Source organism: Psammomys obesus, unplaced genomic scaffold, assembly GCF_907164565.1.
Source record: "Psammomys obesus unplaced genomic scaffold, mPsaObe1.curated_primary_1811, whole genome shotgun sequence".
In the NCBI taxonomy this organism is placed as follows: Eukaryota; Metazoa; Chordata; class Mammalia; order Rodentia; family Muridae; genus Psammomys; species Psammomys obesus.
In genome coordinates, this window is record NW_026587216.1 from 29371899 (window position 1) to 29389298 (window position 17400).

The 17400-nt window shown below is 40.3% G+C and overlaps 1 protein-coding gene across 13 annotated transcripts in view; it reads right to left on the reverse strand.

Moving 5' to 3' along the window:
* Cspp1 (centrosome and spindle pole associated protein 1) overlaps positions 1-17400 on the reverse strand; it is a 140040-nt gene that overhangs the window by 83525 nt on the left and 39115 nt on the right. For 12 of the 13 annotated variants that reach the window (XM_055603314.1, XM_055603318.1, XM_055603311.1 and 9 more), the window contains exons 2-3: positions 10509-10617; positions 8018-8117 (exon numbers count right to left, since the gene is read on the reverse strand). In XM_055603314.1, coding sequence (XP_055459289.1) covers positions 8018-8117; positions 10509-10607 — 199 coding nt within the window. In that variant the 5' untranslated portion in view covers positions 10608-10617. Of the gene's footprint in view, positions 1-8017; positions 8118-10508; positions 10618-16686; positions 16736-17400 lie in introns of those variants that run through there. The other variant, XM_055603313.1, reaches the window with a different exon arrangement.

Below are 17400 nucleotides of genomic sequence, written 5' to 3' on the forward strand. Positions count from 1 at the left end.
AGACCTTGAAAGAACAATTCTAAACTTTATATGGAAAAACAATAACTAAAACAATCCTATACAATAACAGAACTTCTGGAGTTATCTCCATATCTGACCTTAAGCTATACTACAGAGCAATAGTCATAAAAACTGCACAGTACTGGTATAGAATAGGGTGGTTGATCAATGGAATCAAATCAAAGACCCAAAAATAAACTGACACACCTATGCACACCTGATTTTTGACAAAGGAGCCAAAACCATACCAATCAAAAAAGATAGCATACTCAATAAACGGTGATGGTCTAACTGGCTGTTTACATGTAAAAATACAAATAGATCCATATTTATCACCCTGTACAAAACTCAAGTCCAGGTGGATCAAAGACCTCAACATAAAACCAGACACACTAAATCTGCTTGAGGAGAAAGTGGGTAAGAATCTTGAACTCATTGGCACAAGAGACAACTTCCTAAACAGAACACCAACAGCTCAGGCTCTAAGGTCTACAATTAGTAAATGAGACCTCTTAAAACTAAAAACTTTTGTAAAACAAGACACTATCAATAGGATGAAACAGCAGTCTACAGACTGGGAAAAGATCTTCATTAATCTTACATCTGACAAAACAGCCTACAAACTGGGAAAGGATCTTCACCCACCTTACATCCTAATGAACACAACAAATTAAACACCAAAAAAAAACAAATAATCCAATTAAAAAATGGGGCACAGAGAATTCTCAACAGAAGAATATCAAATGATATTCTTTTCAAGATATCAAGAGAAACACTTGAAGAAATGTTCAATGCCCTTAGTCATCAGGGAAATGCAAATCAAAACAACTCTGAGATTCCATGTTCTTATTCAAACCAATCAGAATAGCTAAGATCAAAAATTCAAGTGATAACACATGCTGGCAGGGATGTGGAAAAAGAGGAACACTCCAGTCCTCCATTGCTGGTGGGAGCGAAAACTTGTACAACCATTTTACTTTTCCAGAAAACTGAGCATAGCTCTACCTCAAGGCCCAGCTATACCATTCATGGGCATATAGCCAAAAGATGCTCCATCATTCAACAAGAACATTTGCTCAATCATGTTCATAGCAGCTTTATTCATAATAACCAGAAACTGGAAACAACCCAGATGTCCCTCAACCAAAGAATGAATAAAGAAACTTTGGTACACTTACACAATGCAATACTACTCAGCTACTAAAAACAGGGAAATCATGAAATTTGCAGGCAAATGGATGGAACTAGAGTCTATCCTGAGTGAAGTAACCCAGACCCAAAAAGACACACATGGTGTTTACTCATTTATAAGCAGATTTTAGTTATAGTACAGGATAGGAATACTACAATGCATAGACCCTAAAAAAAGAAGTCCGATGGACATCTTAGGCTTCATGTCAGCCTACTAGGTAGGGGTGTGGGGATATCTCTGACATGGACTGTGTTGCCTGCTTTTTTATTACTTCCCTCTGATGGGACTTCCCTACAAGGCCCCAGGGGAGGAAGACGAACTCAATCCTTGTGAACAGATGAGCTGGGGTGTCTGGGTAGGAGGGTTCTCCTATTGTGAGGAATAGGGGAGAAGGTATGCTGGAGGGTGGGACTGGGAGGAGAGGAAGGAGGGGCCTATGACTGAATGTAAATTGAATTAATAAAAATAAATAAATAAACATTTTTTTAAAAAGAATCAGAGATGATTTCTAAAAATGTTAGCTAAAATCACCCCTGGACTTCAGAAGCAGAATGCACTCCTGTTTAGGGGTAAGGGAATGGAAAAGGAAACAAAACAAACAAAAAAGAACAAAGATCATCCCCAAGCTTGATGACTGAATAGAGTTCACAGCACTCAGAAATCCCTGTATTCACAACTACACATTATAGTAAAAAGATGAAAACCAAAATTAGCAACAGGAACAGGTACATAAAGCAAAACCCAAAAGAAACCAGGGACAGGCTGCAGAGTCGTTCCCTACTGGAATCACACAGAACACAGTGATCCCTTCAGCCACAGGCTGTGACAACACATAGGGCATACTGTCTCCCAGCAAGCTATTAGAGAAACATTGCCTAGGGCTTTTTGAAAAATGACCAAGGTTCTAGGCTTCCCAAGAGAAAGTGGTCGACTTCTGTGTGCTTTACACTAACCATGCTTTACACAATGAGCCACTCTTATCACTTAGGCATAGTTTTACTTCAGCGTGTGGAAACACTTCTAAGGAGATTCTAAGCACAGGCCAATCTTACCAGAAAAACTTTCTAAGAACAAGCAGTTCAAGGTCAACTATGTGAACAGTTTTCTGCACAAGAAGGGACTGGGACCAGCAGAGGACACAAAAGTGAGGGTGCCAAGCCGAGTGAAGACAACAGATCGTGAAAGAAGTGAGAAAATACTACATAAGGAAGATCTATTTCTAAATAATGAAACTTTAGAAACAACCACTACATATAGCTGTGACCTTGAACTCTGTAGGTAAGCCATAAAAGAGAAAGCCTGATTAAAGTTGAAGAGAGGAAAATTAGAGACAGAAAACATAGACAATTCTTTAAAAGTTTTGCCGTAAAGGAGCTTCAACCCCAGATGGATTAAGGACCTCAACAGAAGACCCGATACCCTCTCTGTTAGAGGAAAAAAAGGGGAATACACTTCAGCTTTATCCACAGAGAGACACATCTGCAGCAAAATAGTGCTTGCTGGACACAGCAGTACCATCACAAATACAAACTCACAGCCACCATGACTGCATGCACAAAACAGATGCAAACACCAAAACAGACTGGGAGGACCACACAGATCCAGCCCTCGTTAAGGAGGTCCTGGCAGCTGACAGGTGCTAGAGCATTTTCTTTTTTTTTTTTTTTTAATAATTTATTTTCATTTTATCTGCATTGGCATTTTGCCTGCATGTATCTCTCTGTAAGGGTATCAGAACTTGGAGTTACAGACAGTTGTGAACTGTTGTTATAAAGAAAATCCCAATCATTCAATTTTACCAATGAAGACTCAGGAGCCAGATGCTGGGGTGAAAACCTACTAGCTCAGAGAGGCAGGGAAAGCACCCAGCTGACCTTCCTACTCAGCCAGAATCCCAAAGGAAAAGGCCACATGCCTTTTCTGCTCCACATTGTCTTAAATACCTTTTTCTCAATGTCCTTCCTTTCTGTTTAATCCCTGTCAGCTGGTTGCTTGTTTTACTTCTTGACCTAGGGTTAGCTTTATTTAATCCTATTTACAGAAAGCTCTTGGATTAAAGGTGTATACTAGGGCTGAGCTAAAACAACAAGTTTATAGTAAACAGAAAGATATGGGGTTAAAGATGTGTGTTAGGGCTGAGCTACACCAAACAAGAAACAGGTTTTTACAGTTCACAATCTCGGGCTTCACAAGGAATCAAATATCCTACCACAGTGAAGCTGTCATGTGATACTGGAAATTGAACCATTTTCTTAATTAATGGGAGAGGGCAAAGCCCACTGTGTGTAGGTCCACCCCTGGACTGGCAGTCCTGAGTTCTAGGAGACAGGAGGCTCAGCAATCTGGTACAAAGCACCCCTCCCTGGCCTCTGCATCAGTTCCCGCCTCCAGATTCCAGCCCTGCTTGAGTTCCTGTTCTGATTTCCTCCAATGAAGGAAATGATCTGGAAGTGCCAAATAAACCTTTCCCTCCCCAAGTTGTTTTTGGTCACTGTGTTTCCTAACAGCAATGATAACCCTAAGACTAAATTATAAAGGATTATTTAAAAATACCCAATGTGCATCAAATAGTTATTTTAGTTGACAATTTTTAAAAGGTCCCATGAAAATTAAACTCTATATTCCCAAGAGAACTAAATTTTTAAAATGAGAACATTCACTCATTAATTCAAAATATCTTTTCCAAGCAAATAAGGATTGTGTCAGCTAGCAGAAATACAATGCCACAGCAGAACTGGCCACGCCAACCCGGCAGTAAATGCTAATGAAACATAGCCACTTGAATGAAACATAGACTAATAGAGCAGATTTGTTTCTTAAGATATTAAAAAGCATGCATGTGTATGTGTGTAAAAAGGTTACACACATACACACTAAAAACCAACACTAGGAAGTTATCAAAACAATCTCAGAAAATGAGAGGCTGAAGACCTATCAGTGGGATTAGAGAAATATGAACTCATTCAACATTAGGAATTCAACTCTGTTAAAATCAAGTGGACCTCACTATGTGATGTGATAAAAGATGTCAAGAATGAGAAATCGGCTTGTTAAGACAGCAAGAACCAGAAAACTTGAGAACCCATGGTAGTCAACGCAGAAACATCCAATAGGAAGTAAGACATTCATAAAAGAAATTGTGGTAGTAAGACTCAGAAGAAACTTGGGTTTGAGGACAGATTTTCAAATCAGATTTATACTTTAAAAAAATAAAAACAAAAAAACAAAAAAAAATGAGTGGATGCAGTTATTTGGCAAGCTTATGAAGCAAAAGGACAGCCGTGAAGTGACTCCAATTTAAGAAAAGACAACACATGCCACATATTACACTTTAGAATATCACTCCTATTTAAGTGTCAAAGAGTAGCTCATTGCAGAAGATGGAAAACATGAAGGAACATGATTATTTATGGCCCAACTACATGTAAACTGTCTTTCCATACACATTCAGTTACTGCTCATAACAGCTCTGGGAGACAAATGTCCATACCGTAAGGAAACCAAACAAGTATATCACGAAGGCATAGCAACCCAAGCAAGACAAACATAACCCCAGAATTCAGTTATTGTGCTTAACCTTAATGACTTAGTATCTAAAAAGTCTACTATTAATTTAATTATTCCTAAAATTAATTTTAATTCATACAAACTTCAAATAAAAAAACTTATCTTTATCATATGTTTTGCCTGAATGTATATCTGTCCACCACATGTGTGCCTGGTACCTGTGGATGTCAGAGGAAGGCATCAGATCCCTTGCAACAAAATTTATACAGGCAGGCAGTTGTAAGCTACTGTATGGGTACTGGGAATTGAACCTTTGTCCTCTGTAAGAGCAGCCAGTGCTCTTAACCACTAAGCCATCTCTCCAATCCCCAGTATTATCAAACTTATTTTATAGTTAAAGAAACTAATGAGTTTAGAGATTAAGAAACTTTACTAATGATGGGCATGGTGGCACACACCTGTAATCCCAGCACTCCAGAAAGCAGAGGCAGGCAGATCTCTGTGAGTTCAAGGCTAGCCTGGTCTACAAGCAAGTCTAGGACAGCCAAGCCTACACAGAAACTCTGTCTCAAAAGAAAACAAAAAGAAGAAAGAAACTTTACTAATACATAATATCTCATTTTCCTAAAGTTGCATATTAGCTAATAATCTGCAAGAATCACCAGGCATGGGCACACAACTTTAATCTAAGCATACAGGATATCCGAGTTCAAGACCGGTCTGGTCTACAAAGTGAGTTTTAGGACAGCCAGAACTATTATAAAGAGAAACCATGTCTTGAAAAAACAAAATAATAATAGTAATTTGCAAGAAAAAAAACGGGAGTTACTTTATATCTAATACTAATAGTAATCACGTAGAGTTGTTTTTTTCTAGTAAAAAGCCAATTAATGACTCTGTGTTTTAGCTAGACTCCCTTTTTATCCAGTGATATATTAAAAGCAAAGCAGTAACAAAGAATATACCTGTGATCATGAACTAACAAGTCCAGTGAAAACAATGATTCATTTTTTTGTCCTCTTTTTTTGGGGGGAGGGGAGTATCTAGACAGGGTTTCTCTGTGTAGCCATGGCTGTCCTGGACTCGCTTTGTAGAGCACACTGACCTCAAACTCAGAGATTTGCCTGCCTCTGCCTCTGCCTCCCCAAGTGCTGGGATTACAGGCATGCACCACTGAGCTTGGCTCTTGGCTTACTTTTTGTAAAAATGCTTCAATCAACCATCAATGAGTCACACAAGATACATACTATTGGCAATATACATGTGTTTTAAAATAAAAATATATCAACAAACTCGTATGTAGTTTTTAAAAAGGTTTCCAAACACTTTATACTAAGACACAATTTTAAAAATCAGTATGGCTGTAATATTAAGTTCATAGTTCCAATGTGGTCATCAACAATAGGACAGTCCCTGGGCCGGGAGATAGCTTAATAAGTAAAGAATGTAAGACTGAGGCCCTAAATTCAGTCCCTAGCACCTATGTAGAAAACTGAGTGTAGTGGTATATGCTTGGAACCCAATCTCTAGAGCATAGCCAGCAAACATAATCTAACTGGCAAACTCAGTTTCTGGTGAGTGAGGACCCTGTCTCAGCAAGTAGACTTCTGAGGAACTACAACCAAGGGTGGCCTCTGGCCTCCATCCATATGCATACATTCGCGTGTGCATGCATACACACACACACACACACACACACACACACACACACACACACACAAAATGGTCCTTAACCAAACAACCTTTTATATACTTTACACATCCTTGACTCTTTCTTGTTAAACTTACTTGTACATGTATGTGCACACCAACATGTGGGCCCTGGGGATCAAACTCAAGCTTGGCGGCAAGCATCTTTACCAGCTGAGCCATCTTGTCAAGCCCTTCTTTGAATTTTAAACAAAAGCAAGTCTACCACTTTTAATAAATGAAAGCAGGCTCTCTCATGTACACAGATACATAAACATACTCAAAACTTTTTAAATTGTTATTAATTTTTAGCTATGTCACAGTTTTTTAATAGGTCCAAATATATTAATATTCTAATAACTACAAACACCTCTGAAATTAATCATTTCTGGTATACCGTATTGCCGTGACACCCATTATGGTCTAGCTATATGATAAATGCCAACAGTTCAGAAACAGCTTACAGCAGAGCAATTAACACATTATTATAGGTGTATAAAGTACTCAAGTATTGTCTATGTGAGGTACACAACTGACTGATTTGATTATCTAAGAACACATATATTAATTAACAAACTCTACATTTTCTGAATTTTCCTTCATAATACCATGTCACATGCAAAATAATTAGCCTAGCCTACTAATAAAATATGGTGTCAGCACCACATAGAACTTGCCATTGAGCTGTGTATAGGCAGGGGCTCAACAGCAATTTTCCTTGGCATACTTTGGCCCACAGATCCTCAGAGGACAAGCATGTGTTTTGAGAACCATGTATGTTCAGTGACATCAGGCAAAGATGCTAATGATCCCCCCCAGATTATCTGAGCCAGCCACAGCTGGATTGTTTTCTGTTTTCAAACACTGAGACCCACTCATATAAAATATGTTGAACAATGCAAAATGCCAAGCTGGGTTCCTGCATCTACTATATATTTATAATATAAGGTGATGGTGACTGGTACAGTTTCTTCACTGGTCTATCCCATGTACTTCAGACCCATGGCACATGGATCAGCTCTAAAAATATTGGAGTAATCGAGTAAGTGTTGAAGTATAGTCATAAAAATAGCCTGGTGCATTTCCTGAAAGTTAAATCTGTGACACCACTACAAATGGCATGTGTCTGGACCATCAAGGTGATATGAAATCTTCTCCCTGTTTTGGGGTGACTAAATATGAAGTTTCCACTCAATTTTACCTCACAAAGAATTATCCAGGTTGTTGCTGTATTGCCTGTTTTGAGCTGTAACTGGAGATTTATGTTTTCCTCTCCTGAGTACTGAGATTACAGACATACACTACTATGTAACCTATGGACCACAGAGTATCACATACCCAGTTTTCTGATATTTATTTTCAGTCACTGTACAAAGACACACAGTCCATTTCCTCCAAAACTTACAGGATGGAATTGTCACACAGTTCCTAATATTTCCGTCGACCACAATCAGGCAAGGTCAATGAAATAGGTACAAAGTTCTCTTAGTTACATTTCACATGCAGTCCACATTACCATAAGATTCCAAAATAAAGTTCCAAAGAATTTTTTTCCTCAAGAAACAAACCTCTTTCACAATGCCCTGCAAAAGATATCTTAAAATCAGTTCCGCACACATAGTACCATACCTAAGGATCCCTTGGGCTGTTGGCTGTTCGGTGGTATGTTCTCCTTAGCCATAGAGATTAATATTTTACTGTTTTCAGAGAGTTTCTCTGATGCCTTTCCCTGAAAAAGACATGATATTTACAAATCAAAGGGGAAAACTCCACAAAATACACAAATTCATCTCAAAATTTATTCGACATCCTAAAGAACTTAGAAAAAATTACACAGCAGAGACTGAAGTGTAAGGTTTCAGAAATTAACCAAAATTAGTTACACACTGTAACAACTCTTCTGCTACCTAACTCATTTCTTCTAATTGAGTCTCTATTAAGTGCACTTAGTAAGTGCCAGACACTAGAAACTGAGAATAAAAATCAAAATTGAGAAGCTTCTGCTATTGAGCTTTATACACTGCTTTGGGGACACAGAATAAAAATAATTCTTAGTTAAGTAATGTTATGTTACATGTAATATTTACATATGCATTATATGTAAAGAGTGGGGATAAGATGGCTCAGTGAAACGCCCTCTCTGCAAATTTAAGGACCTGAGTTTGGATTCCCAACACCCATGCAAAAGCCAGGCCCAACAGCATGTGTCCATAACCTGAGCTCTGAGGGGCCAGAGACAGTTAAGACTGTGTTGTTCACTGGCCAGGTAGCACAGAAAATTCTATAAACTCCATTGAGTGAGATGTCCCATCTCAAAATAGAAGGTGGAATCAGTGAAGATACCTAATGTGGCCATCAGGCTTCCTTTACACATACTCAAACCACATGTATTGTGTAGACACACCCATATGAATATATACATCACACACACAATCTCAGAAAAGGTCACAGCAATAAGAAAAATACCTAATGTGGATATCAGGCTTCCTTCCACACATACTCAAACCTCATGCACCTGTGGACACACTTATAGGAACATACACAACACACACAGACACACACACACAGACACACATGCACTTACTTACATGGAGTGGCTAGGAAGACAAAAGATAGAGCAAGATTAAAAGACCCAGAGATGCTGAGGAAGGACTACAAGCCCTCAACAAGCAGTGATTTTGAACTGGTACATAAAGATTATTTAATAAAGCTATATACAATAATACGCTCAAACATGCACACTCACTCTGAGTATCAAGTAACTATGTGCATGCCCTGCCACTGGATGAGAGTACCAATCTGAATCCATCCCTGTGTCTACTTGAAGAAACTATTCAACACCTTAGAATTCATTTTCTTGATCTTTAAAACAAAACAAACAAAAAAACAAAGCACCCCTACTTCATACAGATTTAATGACTAGAGAAATCACTACATACTAAGCTCTTGCCATGACTCCTTTTACAGAGCAGACTGTCTGGAAGACAACCATGCCTAGTGTTTAAAAGGACAAGCACTTCAGTGTTTTTTAGTCAGTGTCAGGAATCAAAGCCTCTCATCAACTCCAGCATTTTAGTCTCATTGTTATTGGAAAATTATATTAAGATATGCTTCTACTTCAAATACTGCATTGAAATATAACCTTTTAAGGCTATGATTTACCCACATTTAGCATGCATATGTTATATAAATAAAATGTATTGTTAGAATGCCATGATTATCATCTCAATTTGTTTATCTCTGTGTGGAACAGATGCTAAACCAAATGAGACAGTGGAAAACAGGTAAGCCAGAAATGACTTGGGTGAGCCATTCTATACAGATAATCTCACTATAGTAAAACATATGGTACAGACCATGTCTTGTTAACACACACTGAGCCTGTGAGAGAGAGCATCAGTGCAGTGCTCCCAGAGTCCAGCATATGGCTCTTAGCACAATCTCAGTGTTTGCTAAATAGAATAAATCACTCTTATGTTAAAAGAAAAGCGATTTAAGAAAACTTTCCAGACATTGCTTTTCAGAAAAAACTACACTAACATACTTGTTCTAAAAAGCATATAGTACAAAATAAATTACCCCAATAAATTTATTAATATGTATTTCAAGAATATTTTTTATTCATTTTATATTATTTTTTTCACATAAAAATATAAAAACTTGCTTTTACATGTGTTCTGCTTTCCCTCCGGGCCTCTGTCTCCTCCTCCTCTTGTTAAACACATTATCAAGTATTAGAGCTCCAACAAAAGAGAATATTGTGAGATATAAAATCCCAACAAAAAAATGCACTAAAAAAATCTCACAATTCACTTCTGGAGTCAGGCTCCCAGAATCAGAACAACAGTGTCCCAAGCAAACCGGAGTATGAAACAGAAGACTCTCACTGGTGTAACCCTCAGGAACAGTCTCAATGAAACAAGTTTGGTTGCTTTGTCTGTTTGTTTCTTAGGCAGGGTCTCACTGTGTAGCTCTGACTGGCCTGGAATTCTTGCTATATAGATTAGGCTGGCAGTGAACTCACAATCACTTGACTCTGCCTCTCACATGCTGGGATTAAAGGCATATGTCACTAAATCCAATTTAAAGAAACATGTTGAAAGACAATTACTAATCTTGCCTTCATCTCCATGTAAGGTGGATCACTTTCCAATTCTGCTTTGTCTTTGGCCAGTTTCGCTTTTTGCTCTTCAATAAATTCATCCAAGCTATCTGCCATTTTGTAGATTCTGAAAAAAAGAAAAGTCTTCAATGAGCACAACTATGTTGTAGCATTTTTAGCTCAAGTATTAAGACAAAGTCTTGGTCTACCTTCAATATTTAATCTCAATATCACACTGTGAACTTCATACTTAGAAATGAACATATACACCGTCTGTCTCTTCCTCTTCAACTTCCCAGAAAAGTCTCAATGCTGATTAAAGTACAGGGGGAAAAATGTGCTCAAAATACTTTATTATGCATGCATAGAAACCTCACAGTGAAACATTCTATATAGTTATATGATAACTAAAAAGAAGCAATAACAAATGAGATCAACAACGAATTCCATAATCCATATTCACACAATCAAAAAACAAAAGGAAAAACAAATCTTTAAAACACTTTTCTCAAAAAATCTAAAAAACAAACAAACAAAAAAAAAACACTTTTCTCTGAAAAACTGTTTAACTACTTAAAATTAATTTTGAGCCAGGTGATAGTGGCACACACCTTGAATCCCAAGGGTCTGGGGGCAAAGGCAAACAGATCTCAGTGAATTCAAGGTCAGCCTGGTCTATAGAGCCCAGGATAGCCAAGGCTATACAGAGAAACCCTGTCTCGAAAAACAAACAACAACAAAAACTATTTATAGTTTATATATAAATAAGAATAATATAATAATCTTTACTTAATACCCTAAAACTGACTAGCTTAGGATTTCCCAGATCGTGAGGGCACATACATGCATAAAATAGTCATAGAATAACATATGCCTTATTCAAATACTCAAAATTCATATGGCCCAGGTATAGACTTAACATGGTAATGAGATACTGCTGGAAAAACCAATCCTGTTGAAGGCTGGGGGAGGAGCACACACTTAGCATTTGAATCCTAGCACTTGGAGGCAGGGGCAAGTGTATCTCTGAAGTTCAACCAAACAGCCTCTTCTACAGTGAGTTCCAAGGCAACCAAATGTGCATGGTGAATCTCCTTCTACCCCACAAACAAAACAAAGACCAAAAGAGTCATGATGCAGGAAAGCCTGAGGGTAACTAACTCCACCTGTGATGAGAATAGGAAGTGTAGGTCCCTGAGGATGCTATAGAGCTCTGTATCTTTTAGCATCAGTTTAAGAGTTTCCCCACAGGATGCCTCCCTTGTGGCTTAACTGTAAGAACAAGCTGTGTTCTGAGACACTCTGTCTCTGTCCAATTCTCCTGACAGAATAAGAGCTCACAAAAGTTTTTCTGTGCCCCTCTACAGTCATTCCTCCCCTGAACCCAGAGAACTAATCATCTCTTACCTATCTCTATAATTTTATCTAACTTGAAAGTTTCACCTAAATGGGTCATACAAAAGCTAGACAGGAAAAAAATAAGTTTCCTAGTCAGTTCAAGACTGGTTTCTCTACGTCCTGAAACCCAAGCAAATGGTGTCTTCAGCAATGGAGTGCTACCCTCTAGCCGTGGTTGACAACCAAGGAAAAAGACAATAGCCTGTGAAATCTCCAAAACTTCCCTGAACACTAACTCACTCATGGGGATGCCCATGTCTAGCACTGATGTTTTTATTTGTCTCTGGGCCCAGAGCAGACCACCCAGTCAAGGCACCACCTACCTAAAAAGAGGCAAACTCCTTTTTTTTAAGATCCATTTTTAGCATAGAAGATGTTATGTGGGCTGGAGAGATGGCTCAGTGATTAGAAGCACTGGCTTCTTTTCCAGAGGTCCTGAGTTCAATTCCTAGCAACTACATGTTGGCTCATAACCCATCTGAAATGAGATCTGATGCCCTCTTCTCGCACACAGGCATACGTAAGACATAAATAAGCAAGATATGCCCACTACTGCAATTAGTAGCATGACCGTTTTGAAGGAATAACCAACTACTTTTTGCTTGGCTCTGAGGCCTGTCCACAGGCCTGGTATTGTATTGAATCTATGCCTCATAAAGCTGGCCAAAAGGCCATCGCTAAAGAAGGTCAAAGGCCCTAAAGAGAACATACTATGGTTATTTTACTAAATGGACATGTGAAACTGCCTGATAAATATTTGCATTCATATTCCTACATCTGTGCGGCTATGCACATCAGTCAGCGATGCTGCTTCCTCTGCAAGGGACTTTGCTAATACAGACTTACAACTGATCAGTGCTAAGAATAAGTGACTGTGAGTGCGGACCTAAAAGGGCCAATGTGCTCACACATGCAAGACTCGGGAGTATCATGAAAGAGGGGTGAGCTGGAGGAAGGCAAAAGGGACTATGAAACGCTGAGTTCTGGGTGTAACAGAGCAGCTGCTCTCATGAACTCATATAACAGCTGCAATTACCTGCGTAAGACCTACACATCTCAGTGTATGTTACTTACAACGTTTGAAAAAGTTGCAATCTTCACTGAAACCAGTTGTTGTTGTTCTTGTTTTTAAGAAAGAATCTCACTATGTAGCCCTGAGTAGCCTTCAACCTAAAGATATCCACCTACCTCTGCCACCAGAGTGCTTGGATGAAAGACATACACCACCACACTAGACAGAAACTAGAATGTTTCAAAAATATGTTTTTTTTTTCTAAAATCTTAACAAATATGGTGAGTAACAAAAGAGGTGACAAGGGGAGCTACTAGCCACTAACAGTATAAGGCTCAGAGAGCACACAGAACCCTGAAATGTAAATCTCAGTAAGCTGTCTTGGTAAAGTTTAGTTTACATATATTAAGTTGAAGCTAGCAAGATATACTAACAGAAATATCCAGAGATGGCTAAAAATCAAATTTGAAGACATGACCCACATCAAAGATGTTTACTTAAGAGTTAAGTGTCTAACCCAGATATAGTGATAAAAAGACTGAAGCAGAATGAATCCAACTCTAAAGCAACATTAAGGACTTAAACACTGTAATTCAAAATTTTGGTTCTTGGTTTGTTCTGAATTGGGAGGGGTTTCTGTTTTTGACACAGGCTCTCAATGTGTGGTCCTAATTGGCCTAAAACTTGCTTTGTAGAGCAGGTTTAAACTCTCAGAGATTTTTCTATGGTATTATTATTAACAAGCACTTTTCCCTAGTGGCTCCAGTAGTTTTCCAGAAAAGTTTCACCAAAAGACCTGGACTAGAAACCAACTGTCCACTGTTTACTGATTTTGGTTAATGTAAGATATGTTCTTTTATCTGTCTAGGATTCTTCACTTATTAAATGAAATACTACTTACTACAGAGCTATGAAGAAGAAAACAATGTATCACATATATAACAAGCGAATCTGATACTTAAGCCACTATACCAGTTACTTTACTATTTTCATAGTTGTTGTATGAATAAACATTCACTTTTCAAAAAACATCCAGACCAGGCAGTGGTGGCAGGCACAGGCAGATATGAGTTTGAGGCCAGTCTGGTCTACAGAGTTCCAGGACAGCCAGGGATACCCTGGTATCAAGACAGAGAAACCCTGCTTGAAAAACAAACCTAATAATAATTTATTAATAATAAATAAAAAGCATCCAAGCTGGAGGTACATCTCAGAAACAGAGCATATACTTAGCATGCATAAGATTCTGAATCAAAGCTGGGCGCGGTAGCACACGCCTGTAATCCCGGCATTCAGGGAGGCAGAGGCGGGTGGAGCGCTGTGAGTTTAGGGCCAGCCTGGTCTACAAGTTCAGGACAGCCAAGGCTACACAGAGAAACTTTATCTCAAAAAAAAAAAAAAAAAAGATTCTGAATCAATTTCCAAAATAAAAAGGACCTACCCTAACCTCCACAAAAAAAAAAAATATAAATAAATAAAATAAAATTTAAAAAAAGTAAAAGAAAAAGCAAGAGAAAGAAAAAAAGAGGAATGGAGGGAAAGTCTCTAGATTTAAAGTCTGGTGAGATTTAAATCATTAACTGATACTTGGTTGTCATAATCCAAGTCAATACAAGGGAAAATGATACCTCTATCCTTTTCTCTCCCAAGTAGGGCAGTGTGCATGACTTTAATACGGAAGCTTGAGAAATGGAACATGACTCCCCTTCTAAACCAGGGTACTGGTCTAGACTGCTAGGGATGCTAGATTTGTGAGGAGAGTGGATAAAATAAAATATGATCCTTGCCATAATATTAGATCATATGCCCTGCCAGAATGACAGTCTAGTCAGTCTAGGGTTTGGGGAGCAAATATGAGATAGCTTTAAAGGATTCAGTAAAGTTACCAACAATTTAAATATGTCTAGAACTTTCATCAACTATATAGTGAGTTCCAGAACAGCTTGAGCATATTATATGGCAATACTTTGTCTCAAAAAATAACAATATTATTATTGTTGTTTACATTGTGTTTAGGAGTTGTTTGTTATTGGGTTGGGGTTGTAGCTTAGGAGATCACTGCCTAGCAGGTGTGAAACACTAGATTCAATCCCAAATACCTGGTGGGGGCGGCTAGTATTTGTTTCATAGGTCAGCTCATACTTAAAACCCCCGTACTTGGGAGGGTGAAGCATCGGAGGCAGCCCAGGCTAATCGTGAGACCCTAGCTCAAAAATATCTTATCTCCCGAATGTTAAAATTATAGGAGGCAGCTACCTGCAAAAATGACTCTATAGCAAGAGAAAAGGACTAGGAAGACTCTTGGAAAAAAATAATAAGACATAGGCAAGGGATTAGGGTAGACCTGAGAAAGCTGCAGAAGACAGAGGGAAAGATGAAGTTTCTCATTAATCCACCTGCCTCTCAGTCTTTTTCTCCTTAGCAGAAGACATTTACAGGAACAACTATGGGGACATCCAAATTTTGACAAATCACTCTGAATTTTTCCAAGAGACATATGCCATGTTGCTGAGGAAAGAGCATGAAGTTGGAGAACAGGATAGAAAATCCAGAGTGAATAACTATATAAAACATTTAAAGCTTGAGCGGCTATCAATACATCATTAGCAGTAACAGCATCCATACATGAGGTAGGTAGCTTCGGCTATGCAGACTGCTTGCACAAACACTTCCATCACTCAGGGAGGCACATCACAATATAATCTGAATGATACTTAAAACATAGTGAGGAAGGTTGGTGAGATGGCTCAGGCATTAAAGGCTACAGGCTCACAACAAAAAAGATAGTGTGAAATTTAAGTTTGTTACAATCAAGCCATGCTTCTCTGAAAACCACACTTGAGAAAAAGTGTCCTGGGCCGGGCAGTGGTGGTCAGCTGTATCTCGGAAGATGAGTTCCACTGCTAACATTTAATGAAAGCTTGATTCAGGGCCCGGCAAAATGGTTCAAAAAGGAAACGCACTTGTAGCAAGCCTGATGATGCCCGTGAATAGAGAAAGAGAGAGAACTCTAAGTTTTGTTCTCTGACCTCCATATGCAATGTCGGGGCCAACATACATACATGTACGTACGTACGTACGTACACACACACACACACACACACAAACATACTTTTTTCAAACCAGAATCATATTCCAAATAAAAATGTTAAAATCAAAGCAGAGAGGTTACATACATACATACACATCATTTTTTTCAAACCATATTCAAATTCCAAATAAAAGTATTAAAATCAAGGCAGAGAGAGAAGGTTCTATCCCATCAAGCAACACAGTGGGGGAAAAAACAGCAAGATGTAATAGAGATACGGGAAAGACTGTTTGACTTGCAAAGTGTTAAACATTAGCCAGCCCCCCAGGTGCAAGCACTCATAGAGACACAGCCATGGCGCGGCCCCCATCAGAGCAGGCGCAGAGAGCCACTAAGGTCTCCGGAGTCTCCGCAGCAGATGCCTAGGAAAGCGTCTACGTGTTGTCAAGCAACCGGCGGGCCCGGCGGCCGCCCGGGAACCGGCCGCTCCCGTGCAGGGCACCGCCCCCAGCCTGACAGCCCCGAGACCTGCACCCGGGACGGCGCCGGGCCACCGCCTCGCGACGCTCGCCGCCCCGCCGCGACCAGCTCCTCCGCCCCGGCCCCGCGACCCCCCACCCCCCGGCGCTGCCCGGCTCCGCCGCGGCAGGCTCGACCCGCCGCCCCGCCTCGGAGACCCGAGCCCGGCCTCCAGCGCCGGGGCGCCGACCCGTCCCACAGCCCCCCGCACTCGCCGCCCAGGGACTCGACCCCACCGAGGCGCCACGCAGCCAGCAGGCTCCACCGTCCGAGGTGCCGGCGACCCCCGGCGCGGACCGAGTAACTGGTCGCCTCCCTCTGGGCTCCGCCTCTCAGCCAACCGCCAGGCGCGGCCCCGCCCCCGCGGGGCTGCGGCCGGCCCAGGCCGCGCGGCCGACGGCGCCCCCTGCAGACCCGGAGGCCACGCTGGGGGGCCGGGGTAGGGTGGTGGCCAAGCCCAGGCTAAACCTCTCCCAGCCGCCCAGGGCCTTCCCGCTGGTGAGGCTGAGAGGACTCCGCATTGCTCTCACAGGCCTAAGTCCCAGCCCAGCGGTCTGTTCTGGGCGTTCATTACCACTTCAACAAGGGATACTGTGTATGTTTTGAGTGGTTGTGTGTTACTAGAAACGTCTCAGGAACACTAACGTACTCTAACGTCCCCAGGGCGTCCTACATTATACTGTAAAGAGGTTCTATTTTATTCTTCGTTTTATTTTGACAGAGGGTCTCGAATGGAGTGGGGAGAGCCGGCTTCGAACTGGGATCCTCCAGCCTCCACCTCCCAAGTGCCTAGTAGAGCAAATTCCTACCTGGTCTGCTAGGTTCCTGCTTTGTTTTGTTTGCCCCTCCTCCTTGACTTTTCAGACAGGATATCCCGTAGCCAAGATTCACCTCAAATCACTGTGTATGGAAGGCTTTCCTTGAACTCATCCTCCTGCCTCTACTTCCCA